Consider the following 12,346-nt stretch of genomic DNA (forward strand, 5'->3'; position numbering starts at 1 on the left):
TTTTTGGTTATTCTTTGTATTTCACTGAATATGATGTTTTTCAACTGAGAGTTCTAGATCTTTACTATAGGGTTGTCATTTATTTCATTGTAGAAGCTATGTGTATCTTCTGAAAAGCAGCTGTCTAGTCTGATGTTCCAGACTTTTATTTTGAAGGTTGATAGACTTACAACGAGACCAGAGGTTGCTCCATTATTTTGAAGAAAAGTAGGAGGGGATTCGTTGAAGTCTGAACGGTGTGTAAAAACAAAATTTCAGAAGGGATTGTTAAGTAAGGCATATTTATTCATTTTCCTTCAAGCTTTTCTAACCACATATTTTGTAAACGTTTGACAACCATTGGTAGACTACCGTGCACCATAGATTGCTCCGTTGCTACAGTGCCTGAACTTTGACACACTTTTGAGTCACAAGCTGATCACACGTTGGCATTGCATAATGTTTTTTTTTAGCGTTTTTTATTCGAATTACTAAACTAAATGTTGAAATAATTTTTGACCACACATGACATGAGGTGTTGACTGTTAATTTCATTCATTCGTTTTTGTAGACTATTATTAAAGCTGCAGTCCATAATATTTCCTACCGCAAATACGTGTGATTTGTTATTAAAAGGCCCACTGATATTTACAGATATTAATGATCATTTAAATGAATTTTTTATATATGATCATTTAAATGAATTTTTTTATATATGATCATTTAAATGATTTTTTTAATATATATATATATATATATATATATATTAAAAAATCAATTGATTCTTGGTGAATATCACTTATAATGTCTAGCTAGTTTTATAGAAGTGACGGCTGGTGTTTGTTATTTTTCAAATCAAGGAGTAGGCCTTTAATGTAACTAAAGAAATGCAGCTGCTGTTTTGAAGAAATCAGTTTACTTTGTATCATATTCAGGCCAGCGGCGTGAAGTCTGAGCTGCTGGATGATGGCTGTGAACCGACAGGTAGCTAGACACAGTTACCGGGTGTGTACCGGATTGTATCGGCCGCTGTCACGCAGCAGTTCTGTGAGCATGGTTCAGAAGGTCCTGGTTCGGCCTCCCCAAGATGTCCCCGGAGCAGAGGAGCAGGCAGAGTTCTCCCGGGCCGGGATTGGAGGGTTCTTCCAGGAGAGGGCAATGCTGAAGAACCCTTTCCTGGAGGACGCTCTGCTACAGGGATACCTGAGGAGACACCTGCCCAGTGAGGTGTGTGTGTACTGTGTATGCCATAATGTTTCAGAATGGATTGAAACTATGACGATGATGTTTTATCTTTTTAGTCACTGACGATGATGATGGTGTGTGTGTTCCCAGGCAGTGTATTCCGACCTGCATGTGTTTGGGGAGCGATTGGTGCGTGAGGTGGATGGGTGGGGTCGGGAGTGTGAGGTCACACCCCCTCGGTTGGTGACCTATGACCCCTGGGGTTGCCGTGTTGACCGCATTGTCACTTCCCCTGCCTGGCAACGCATGAAGGACCTATCAGCACAGGAGGGGCTGGTTGCCATCGGATACGAGAGGAGCTACGGGGAGTGGAGGTGGTAGACACACACCTGAACCATACACACTGAATCCTTACCTAAACCCTAATACATATACACTCACCTGACAAACACGCAGCGAATCCTTACCTAAACCCTAATACATATACACTCACCTGGCAAACACACACTGAATCCTTACCTAAACCCTAATACATATACACTCACCTGGCAAACACACACCGAATCCTTACCTAAACCCTAATACATATACACTCACCTGGCAAACACACAATGAATCCTTACCTAAACCCTAATACATATACACTCACCTGACAAACACACAATGAATCCTTACCTAAACCCTAATACATATACACTCACCTGACAAACACACAATGAATCCTTACCTAAACCCTAATACATATACACTCACCTGGCAAACACACAATGAATCCTTACCTAAACCCTAATACATATACACTCACCTGGCAAACACACACCGAATCCTTACCTAAACCCTAATACATATACACTCACCTGACAAACACACACTGAATCCTTACCTAAACCCTAATACATATACACTCACCTGGCAAACACACAATGAATCCTTACCTAAACCCTAATACATATACACTCACCTGGCAAACACACACCGAATCCTTACCTAAACCCTAATACATATACACTCACCTGGCAAACACACACTGAATCCTTACCTAAACCCTAATACATATACACTCACCTGGCAAACACACAATGAATCCTTACCTAAACCCTAATACATATACACACACCTGACAAACACACACTGAATCCTTACCTAAACCCTAATACATATACACTCACCTGGCAAACACACAATGAATCCTTACCTAAACCCTAATACATATACACTCACCTGACAAACACGCAGCGAACATAAAAACATCACAAGTGACAGTAATCTCAGAAACAACTCATTGGCATTTTGTGACTTGACATTATTAGAATTTCATACACCAATAGTATGTGTCAGCTAAGGTTAAATATAAACTCAGCAAAAAAAGAAACGTCCTCTTACTGTCAACTGCGTTTATTTTCAGCAAACTTAACATGTGTAAATATTTCTATGAACATAACAAGATTCAACAACAGACATAAACTGAACAAGTTCCACAGACATGTAACTAACAGAAATGGAATAATGTGTCCCTGAACAAAGGGGGGGTGAAAATCAAAAGTAACAGTCAGTATCTGGTGTGGCCACCAGCTGTATTAAGTACTGCAGTACATCTCTTCCTCACGGACTGCACCAGATTTGCCAGTTCTTGCTGTGAGATGTTACCCCACTCTTCCACCAAGGCACCTGCAAGTTCCCAGACATTTCTGGGGGGAATGGCCCTAGCCCTCACCCTCCGATCCAACAGGTCCCAGACGTGCTCAATGGGATTGAGATCCGGGCTCTTCACTGGCCATGGCAGAACACTGACATTCCTGTCTTGCAGGAAATCACACACAGAACGAGCAGTATGGCTGGTGGCATTGTCATGCTGGAGGGTCATGTCAGGATGAGCCTGCAGGAAGGGTACCACATGAGGGAGGAGGATGTCTTCCCTGTAACGCACAGCGTTGAGATTGCCTGCAATAAAAACAAGCTCAGTCCGATGATGCTGTAACACACTGCCCCAGACCATGATAGACCCTCCACGTCCAAATCGATCCCGCTCCAGAGTACAGGCCTCAGTGTAACGCTCATTCCTTCGATGATAAACGCAAATCCGACCATCACCCCTGGTGACACAAAACCGTGACTCGTCAGTGAAGAGCACTTTTTGCCAGTCCTGTCTGGTCCAGCAACGGTGGGTTTGTGCCCATAGGCGATGTTGTTGCCGGTAATGTCTGGTGAGGACCTGCCTTACAACAGGCCTACAAGCCCTCAGTCCAGCCTCTCTCAGCCTATTGCGGACAGTCTGAGCACTGATGGAGGGATTGTGCGTTGCTGGTGTAACTCGGGCAGTTGTTGTTGTCATCCTGTACCTGTCCCGCAGGTGTGACGTACGGATGTACCGATCCTGTGCAGGTGTTGTTGCACGTGGTCTGCCACTGCGAGGACGGTCAGCTGTCCGTCCTGTCTCTATGTAGCGCTGTGTTAGGCGTCTCACAGTACGGACATTGCAATTTATTGCCCTGGCCACATCTGCAGTCCTCATGCCTCCTTGCAGCATGCCTAAGGCACGTTCACGCAGATGAGCAGGGACCCTAGACACCTTTCTTTGGTGTTTTTCAGAGTCAGTAGAAAGGCCTCTTTAGTGTCCTAAGTTTTCATAACTTAATTGCCTACCATCTGTAAGCTGTTAGTGTCTTAACAACCGTTCCCCAGGTGCATGTTCATTAATTGTTTATGTTTCATTGAGCATGGGAAGCATGGGAAACAGTGTTTTAGACCCTTTACAATGAAGATATGTGAAGTTATTTGGATTTTTACGAATTATCTTTGAAAGACAGGGTCCTGAAAAAGGGACGTTTCTTTTTTGCTGAGTTTAGTACTAATATAAAGTGTGTGTGTGTGTGTGTGTGTGTGTGTGTTCCAGTCGTGTGTACCAGATGTGTAAGCTATATCTGTACTCTCCCTCCTCTGGTCTCTACACCTGTCCTCTGGCTATGACTGATGGAGCTGCCAAGGTTATACAGGTGTGTGTATGTTTGTTTGTGTGTGTCTGTCTGTCTGAATTAACTTTAATGGTCATCACTGCTCATGTTGGAATTGATGATTTGTTGATTTGTGTTACCCACACAAACACAAAACCACTACAACTTGTGATATTCTGATTCATAAACTTGTCTGCGTGTCTGTGTGTGCATGCCTAGTCTCTGGGTGTGTCATGGCCAGTAGCAGACGCCTTCAGCCGCCTGACCTCTCGTAACCCTGAGCACTTCTGGACGTCTGGACAGTGGATGACTGAACGCAGGGGCGGATCTGATGTAGGTCAGTGTGTCTGTATTCTCTCTGGTTGGTTACATACACTGTATTAGATGATGATAGGTTCCATGCCTACTGATGATAATGGTATTGTGTGTGTGTGTGTGTGTGTGTGTGTGTGTGTGTGTGTGTGTGTGTGTGTGTGTGTGTGTGTGTGTGTGTGTGTGTGTGTGTGTGTGTGTGTGTGTGTGTGTGTGTGTGTGTGTGTGTGTGTGTGTGTCTAGGCAATGGCACAGAGACCATAGCGTTGCCTCAGAGTGATGGTACATACAGACTGTCAGGTTTCAAGTGGTTCACCTCGGCTACAGATGCAGACATGACTCTCACACTGGCCAGAGTCACAGACGTAGACGGACAGACCACATCGGTACCACTCAATGTTCATCAGCCCTCATTTTTTCAATTCTTTACTCCTTACTCTTCTGCTCATACTAACACCAAATCCCTGACCCCTCACCTCTTACTTGACCTCCTCATTCCTGATTCTCTGACCCCTCAAACCCCCCCCACCCATCTGTCTTCCTCCTCCTAACTGGTGTGTGTGTGTGTGTGTGTCTGTCTCAGGGCAGTAGAGGTCTGTCTATGTTCTATGCTGCAGTGCGTGATGAGCAGGGGATGGTTCAGGGCATCGAGGTCCAAAGACTGAAGGACAAACTGGGAACCAGACAGATGCCCACTGCCGAGCTGCTGCTGGACGGCCTGCCTGCTCACAGGGTCAGATTCTCTCTCTCTCTCTCTCTCTCTCTCTCTCTCTCTCTCTCTCTCTCTCTCTCTCACACTCACAGACATTAACATTCCTCCCTTCTTTCTCAGCTGTCAGAAGAGGGGAGAGGTGTGGCGTGTATAGCCAACATGCTGACTGTGTCTCGTATCCATAACAGCGTGTCTGCTGTGGCTGGTATGAGGAGGTAGGACATCTATTCACTACTACCCACTGCCGTAATGACGGTCAAGGGTGTGTATTGATGGTGTGTGGGTGTGTGCAGGGTACTCCAGCTGGCTCGTGACTACGCCACACGTCGCTCTGCCTTTGGGAAGCTCCTAAGAGACCATCCCCTTCACATGCAGACCCTCGCTAGGATGGAGGTCAGCTGAAAATAAAGTTGTAAAATAGAATACCCTACTATAACCCCTAAACCTACCACTTGTCTTCACCTTGTCTTCACACACCTCAGCTCTCTTTTTCTCTTCTTCCCTCCCTCCCCTCAATACCTTCCTCCTATAGGTGGAGACTCGAGGAGCGTTCCTGCTGGTGATGGAGGTCTGTCGTCTGATTGGCCGAGAGGAGACAGGCCACGCCTCCCAGCTGGAGACTCACCTCCTTCGCCTGCTCACACCTGTGGCTAAACTCTACACTGGCAAACAGGTACGCACAGACATACACACTCTGTTTTTGTTGACAAACAGGTAGCCAATTACATTACACCAGAAAACAGTACATAGACATTGGTTAATACTGGCAGATGGCAGTGAAAAACTGGTGTGTGTATTTAATCATTTTTGTTGTTGTATAAAGGCATTAGAGATGTGTGTGTGAGGTGATGCAGGATGTGTGTGTGTGTGTGTGTGTGTGTGTGTGTGCCATCCCTGTGTGTCTCAGGCGATTGCTGTGATTTCCGAGGGGCTGGAGAGTTTCGGGGGGCAGGGCTACATCGAGGACACGGGACTACCTGCAATGCTCAGAGATGCTCAGGTAGGTAGTCACATGATGTACACAGACTTACTTTGTGTTATGTAATGGAGTAAAGTTATGTTGCTGTTAATGGATGAAGTAGTTTGTTACTTTCAGTCTGTTACTTAACAACAACAATTGAGTGGCAATACTTGTAGTGCAAAAGTACCCAGGTCCAGACTACTGCATTTGGGGCCCTGACCTCCAGGGTGCATATTTTCTGCAATTCAACACTTTTTGCCATGGGTCAGAGAGAAAAACTATATTGTTTTATAGCTCATCTCATGCCATTGTTCACCTTGTGCCATGAGGCTGAGAGAAAATTGTGCAGTTTGAAAGTGAATATCCTGCAATTCTACACATGTTTCTATCATACACAACCAACCCCCCAAAAAACATATTTTTGGTTGGGGGCCCCATGGAAGTCGGGGGCCCCGGGGCCAGGGCTCTAAATTAAAATATGTCATTGGTAGCACTGGTGCTCCCAATTGGTGCTCACCACATAAAATGTAGAAGCCACAGAAAATATGATAGAATTTTTTTTATTGAGATATAAACTGTATTGGGATTATATGAATTCAATCTACTTTTGAAGCACATGTTGTGCCCGATAAACTAATATTTAACACTATAAAGACATTAGTTAAGCTAAGATGTTGATACGAATACCTGTCCTTGAAATTACAAAGTCATTTGTGGAATATTAGGTTTCTACATTGTGTAAAAGCACTGTTTTCCTATTGATATGGACTACATAGAAAATTGTACACTGTCTCTTTAAAAAAGTCAGGTTTGTGATGATGACATGCAAGAGATTTGTCATTCATTCATTGCTATGATCATTGATCTCCTGAAGAAGCTATCCCCTTTCCTTTCTTTCTGTGCCCCAAAATGTTTGGATATACTGGTAAAGTTACCAGGTTGTTAGCTAGCTAACCCTTTGAGATAACCTGACTCAACAAAGTGCAAACAAATGGTTAACCACGCGCAAGTAGTTTTTGAACTGCCTACAACATGGTTTATGAATGTAAAATGCGGTCCTGGCAATTCAGGTAATATGGGTCAGATCTTTTGATCTGGTTGGGCTACAAGCAATCCGTTTTCACTGTAGTAATGGTGCAACCAAGACGCTATCACATCTGCACACTTTTTTTTCTCTAGGGCACTCGTTAACATCGGTACAGCGTAGCCTTAAAATTCAAATATTTTTCCTAGTCACACAGTGCTCATTTTAGAGCCCTGCCCAGGTCACATGCCCTTCGCTCCTATTCGGTAATGCAGCCCTGACAGTACCTCTTCTTTCTCACTCTCTATTTCTAGGTGTTGAGTATCTGGGAGGGGACCACTAATGTTCTGTCTCTGGATGTTCTGCGCTGCGTCTCTCGGAGCTCAGGCCTCGTACTGCAGGCCTACTTCACACACACTCAGGTCAGGGTCCCTTAACCCTCTACTGACTAAGCCTTGTCTAAGCCGGGGGTTCGGGGGGGGGGGGGGGGGGGGGGTTGAACTAAGCTATTTGGAATTGTTTTAAGAAGGTCATACCAAGGATCATTTAGCTATTTGATTTAGAATTTTAAGACCTATTGAAGTATAAAAAAAGTATAATTATTATATGATGAACATTTTTATTTGGCCTTACTGCTATTAGCCCATACAAAAGCATTGAATAACAGATTCACTACATGGAACAACAGATATCAAAAGGAAGTTTGTTCTGAAGTGTCTGTCCTATATCTGAGAGATATAAGAAAGGTCAGAAAACATGTATTTAACCCCTTATTTTTGGCACTAAACGGTCTCCATATATACTTCCATTCATTTTTCCAACTGGTACCGGGGATCTTCAGGCCTGTAGGCATCCTAGAGCAGAACCACCAACATGTTAGTGTGTAGCCCAAACTGTTGGGACGTAACAGACCATTTTGTGAGATTTTTGGGATGTCTCATGGTCTGACAAACACCGCTCTAGCTCTGTCACCTTTCACCTTTCACGAGGAAGTACGACATCGGTGGAAGCGGTGGATTGAGATGCATCCAATGCAAAGCAAAATATCTCTAGCTTAACCTGACAGTTTTTTATGGGGATTTTTTTATTATTCTGATTACACTGAACAGAAATTTAAACACAGCATGTGAAGTGTTGGTCCCATGTTTCATGAGCTGAAATAAAAGATCTGAGAAATGTTCCATAGTCACACAAAGCTTATTTCTCGAAAATGTTGTTTACATCCCTGTTAGTGAGCATTTCTCCTTTGCTAAGATAATCCATCCACCTGACAGGTGTGGCATATCAAGAAGCTGGTTAAACAGCATTATCATTACACAGGTGCACTTTGTGCTGGGGACAATAAAAGGCCACTCTAAAATGTACAGTTTTGTCACACAACACAATGCCACAGATGTCTCAAGTTTTGAGGGAGCGTGCAATTGGCATGCTGACTGCAGGAATGTCCACCAGAGCTCTTGCCAGAGAATTGAATGTTCATAAGAATTCTCTACCATAAGCTGCCTCCAACGTTGTTTCCAAGAATTTGGCCTCACAACCGCAGACCACGTGTAACCACGCCAGCCCAGGACCTCCACATCGGGCTTCTTCACTTGCGGGATCATCTGAGACCAGCCACTCAGACAGCTGATGAAACTGTGAGTTTGCACAACTAAAGAATTTCTGCACAAACTGTCAGAAACCGTCTGAGGGAAGCTCATCTGCGTGTACGTCGTCCTCACCAGGGTCTTGACCTGACTGCAGTTCGGCGTCATAACCGACTTCAGTGGGCAAATGCTCACCTTCGATGGCCACTGGCATGCTGGAGAAATGTGCTCTTCACGGATTAATCGTGGTTTCAACTGTAACGGGCAGATGGCTGACGGCGTGTATGACGTTGTGAGGGCAAGCGTTTGCTGATGTCAACATTGTGAACAGAGTGCCCCAAGTTGGGATTATGGTATGGGCAAGCATAAACTACGGACAACGAACACAATTGCATTTTATTGATGATCATTTGAATGCATAGAGATACCGTGACGAGATCCTGAGGCCCATTGTTGTGCCATTCATCCACTACCATCACCTCATGTTTCAGCATGATAATGCACAGCCCCATGTCACAATTCCTGGAAGCTGTAAATGTCCCAGTTATTCCATGGCCTGTATAATCTCCAGACATGTTACCCATTGAGTATGTTTGGGATGCTCTGGATCGATGTGTATGACAGCATTTTCCAGCATTTTTCCCTATTTTCTACATTGTAGAGTAATAGTGAAGACATCAAAACTATGAAATAACACATATGGAATCATGTAGTAACCAAAAAAAGTGTTAAACAAATCAAAATATATTTTATTTTTGAGTTTCATCAAATAGCCACCCTTTTCCTTGATGACAGCTTGATGAACGAAACAACAATGAAAATAATGGACACTCTGGTCTAGCTGCTAAGGACCACAGCTTCTCTAAGAAGGCTAGGTCTTTGGCAGCTCTCTGTGTAAATAGCATACTTCAAACACTTACTTCACCTGGAATGCTTTTCTAACCATCTTGTAGGATTTCCCACATATGCTGACCACTTGTTGGCTGTTTTTCCTTCACTCTGCTGTCCAACTCATCCCAAACCATCTCAATTGGGTTGAGGTCGGGTGATTGTGGAGGACAGGTCATCTGATGCAGCACACCATCACTCTCCTTCTTGATCAAATAGCCCTAACACAGCCTGGAGGTTTGTTGGGTCATTGTCCAGTTGAAAAACAAATGATAGTCCCATTAAGCACAAACCAGATGGGATGGCGTATCACTGCAGAATGCTGTGGTAGCCACGCTGGTTAATTGTGCATTGAATTCTAAATAAATCACAGCCAGTGTCACCATCAAAGCACCCCCACACCACCACCTCCATGCTTCATGGTGGGAACCAAACATGCGGAGATCATCCGTTCACCTACTCTGCGTCTCACAAAGACACAGCAGTTGGAACCAAAAATCTCAAATTTGGACTCATCAGACCAAAGGACAGATTTCAACTGGTCTAATGTCCATTGCTTGTGTTTCTTGGCCCAAGAAAGTCTATTCTTCTTACTGGTGTCCTTTAGAAGTGTTTTATTTGAAGCAATTTGACCATGAAGGCCCGATTCACGCAGTCTCCTCTGAACAGTTGATGTTGATGTGTCTGATATTTGAACTCTGAAGCATTTATTTGGGCTGCAATTTCTGAGGTTGGTAACTCTAATGAACTTATCCTCTGCAGCAGAGGTAACTCTGGGTCTTCCTTTCCTGTGGCGGTCCTCATGAGAGCCAGTTTCATCATAGCGCTTGATGGTTTTTGCGACTGCACTAGAAGAAACTTTAAAAGTTCTTGAAATTTTCCCGATTGACTGACCTTCATGTCTTAAAGTAATGATGGACTGTCGTTTCTCTTTGCTTATTTGAGCTGTTCTTGCCATAATATGGACCTGGTCTTTTACCAAATTGGGCTATCTTCTGTATACCACCCCTACCTTGTCACAACACAACTGATTGGCTCAAACGCATTAAGAAGGCAAGAAATTCCACAAATTAACTTTTAACAAGGCACTCCTGTTAATTGAAATGCATTGCAGGTGACTACCTCATGAAGCTGGTTGAGAAAATGCCAAGAGTGTGCAAAGCTGTCATCAAGGCAAAGGGTGGCTACTTTGAATAATCACAAATATAAAATATATTTTGATTTGTTTAACACTTTTTTGGTTACTACATGATTCCATGTGTGTTATTTCATAGTTTTGATGTCTTCACTATTATTCTATGTAGGAAATACTAAAAATAAAGAAAAACTTTTGAATGAGTAGGTGTATCCAAACTTTTGACTGGTGCTGTATATATTTTTACTGAGCTTAGTTTTTGTTGATAGACTTAGACAGTTAAGATTTACATTTGGGATATTTAGTTAGTTTCCACAGCCTTAATCTATCATCATCCTCCTTGCACCAACATTGAATGGCAGGCATGAAAGACTGTTACTATTAAAAAAAGAAAAAAACCCTACAACCTCTGTTGATTGCTATACAAATTCAGACTTTCTCCCTCTATCTGCGTCTCTCCCTCCCACTCATTTCCCAGTCCCTGCTAGCAGCAGCCTCCCTCCCCTCACTGTCTGTGGCTGTGAGATCAGTAGACAGCGCTCTCTCTGGTCTGAGAGAGTTCCTGCAGGCCGCTGCTCTCAAACCACCTGGCTTTATGGAGCTGGCAGCACGAGACCTGGCATACAGTTTGGCACGCATTTATATGGGTACTACACACTTTTTATTTGATATTTTTTACTCTACATCATTGGGAAGGGCCCGTAAGCAAGCATTTCACGGTAAAGTTTACACCTGTTGTTTTCGGCGCATGTGACAAATACAATTCGATTTGACTGAGCATTGGCATAACAGGAGTAACACTTACTGTATAGCCCGTCACCTTTCTCAGTTAACCATTGCCAGAGTTGGCTTGCCCTGAGGATGTATTGTGACCCCATCTGTGTGTGTGTGTGTGTGTGTGTGTGTGTGTGTGTGTGTGTGTGTGTGTGTGTGTGTGTGTGTGTGTGTGTGTGTGTGTGTGTGTTTCAGGGGCTCTGCTCATTGACCACGCCTCATGGGTGGGAGCCTCTCAATCTGATGCCTATGCTGCTCTGCGGTAAACACGCATCCGTCCCCACAACTAGTCCATAGTCCAGGGCTCTCCAACCCTGTTCCTGGAAAGCTACCCTCTAGGTTTTCACTCCAGCTAATTATTAGAATCGGGTGTGCTAGATTAGGGTTGGAGCGAAAACCTACAGGACGGTAGCTCTCCAGGAACAGGGTTGGAGAGCCCTGCCCTAGTCCTTATTACTTGTAGGCTAATAGTGCTAACAGTAAATGTGTGTATCTGTGACTGTATGTGTGTGTTACAGGTGGTGTGAGCAGGACTTGTGTCCAGTGGTAAGTAAGGCGGCCATAGGATGCTACAACATGAAGACTCCGCCCCTGGATGCTGCGCTGGTCTATGAAGAGTCAACCAGAGACTGAGGGGGTGTGGGGTTGGGGGGGGGCAGGCAATATTCATGTTCTCAAGGCGATGTAGTCTATGTAAGAAAGGGTACTTCGTGATTAACCTATTATGTATGACTGCATGCTATTTCCTGACCTGTGTTAAAATAAAGATTTTCTGATGGAGAGCACTCACTCACCACCCAGACTGATTTCTGTTTGATCTGAGACTGCAGCTGTCAAGT

General features: G+C 44.0%; 1 protein-coding gene across 2 annotated transcripts; it reads left to right on the forward strand.

The window, feature by feature from the left end:
• Positions 1-149: 149 nt before the first annotated feature.
• On the forward strand, positions 150-12,303 carry aidb (AIDB protein). 2 transcript variants are annotated; one of them, XM_014161098.3, is made up of 15 exons: positions 150-236; positions 915-1,206; positions 1,315-1,538; positions 4,058-4,157; positions 4,335-4,452; positions 4,671-4,813; positions 5,011-5,160; positions 5,260-5,354; positions 5,433-5,532; positions 5,672-5,812; positions 6,047-6,139; positions 7,439-7,546; positions 11,212-11,380; positions 11,703-11,769; positions 12,026-12,303. In XM_014161098.3, exons 2-15 carry the CDS (start codon positions 943-945, stop codon positions 12,138-12,140), a joined length of 1,887 nt encoding a protein of 628 aa, XP_014016573.3. In that variant the 5' UTR covers positions 150-236; positions 915-942; the 3' UTR covers positions 12,141-12,303.
• Positions 12,304-12,346: the final 43 nt, after the last annotated feature.

The sequence above is a fragment of the Salmo salar genome, chromosome 20, assembly GCF_965601325.2.
Source record: "Salmo salar chromosome 20, fSalSal1, whole genome shotgun sequence".
NCBI classification, from domain to species: domain Eukaryota; kingdom Metazoa; phylum Chordata; class Actinopteri; order Salmoniformes; family Salmonidae; genus Salmo; species Salmo salar.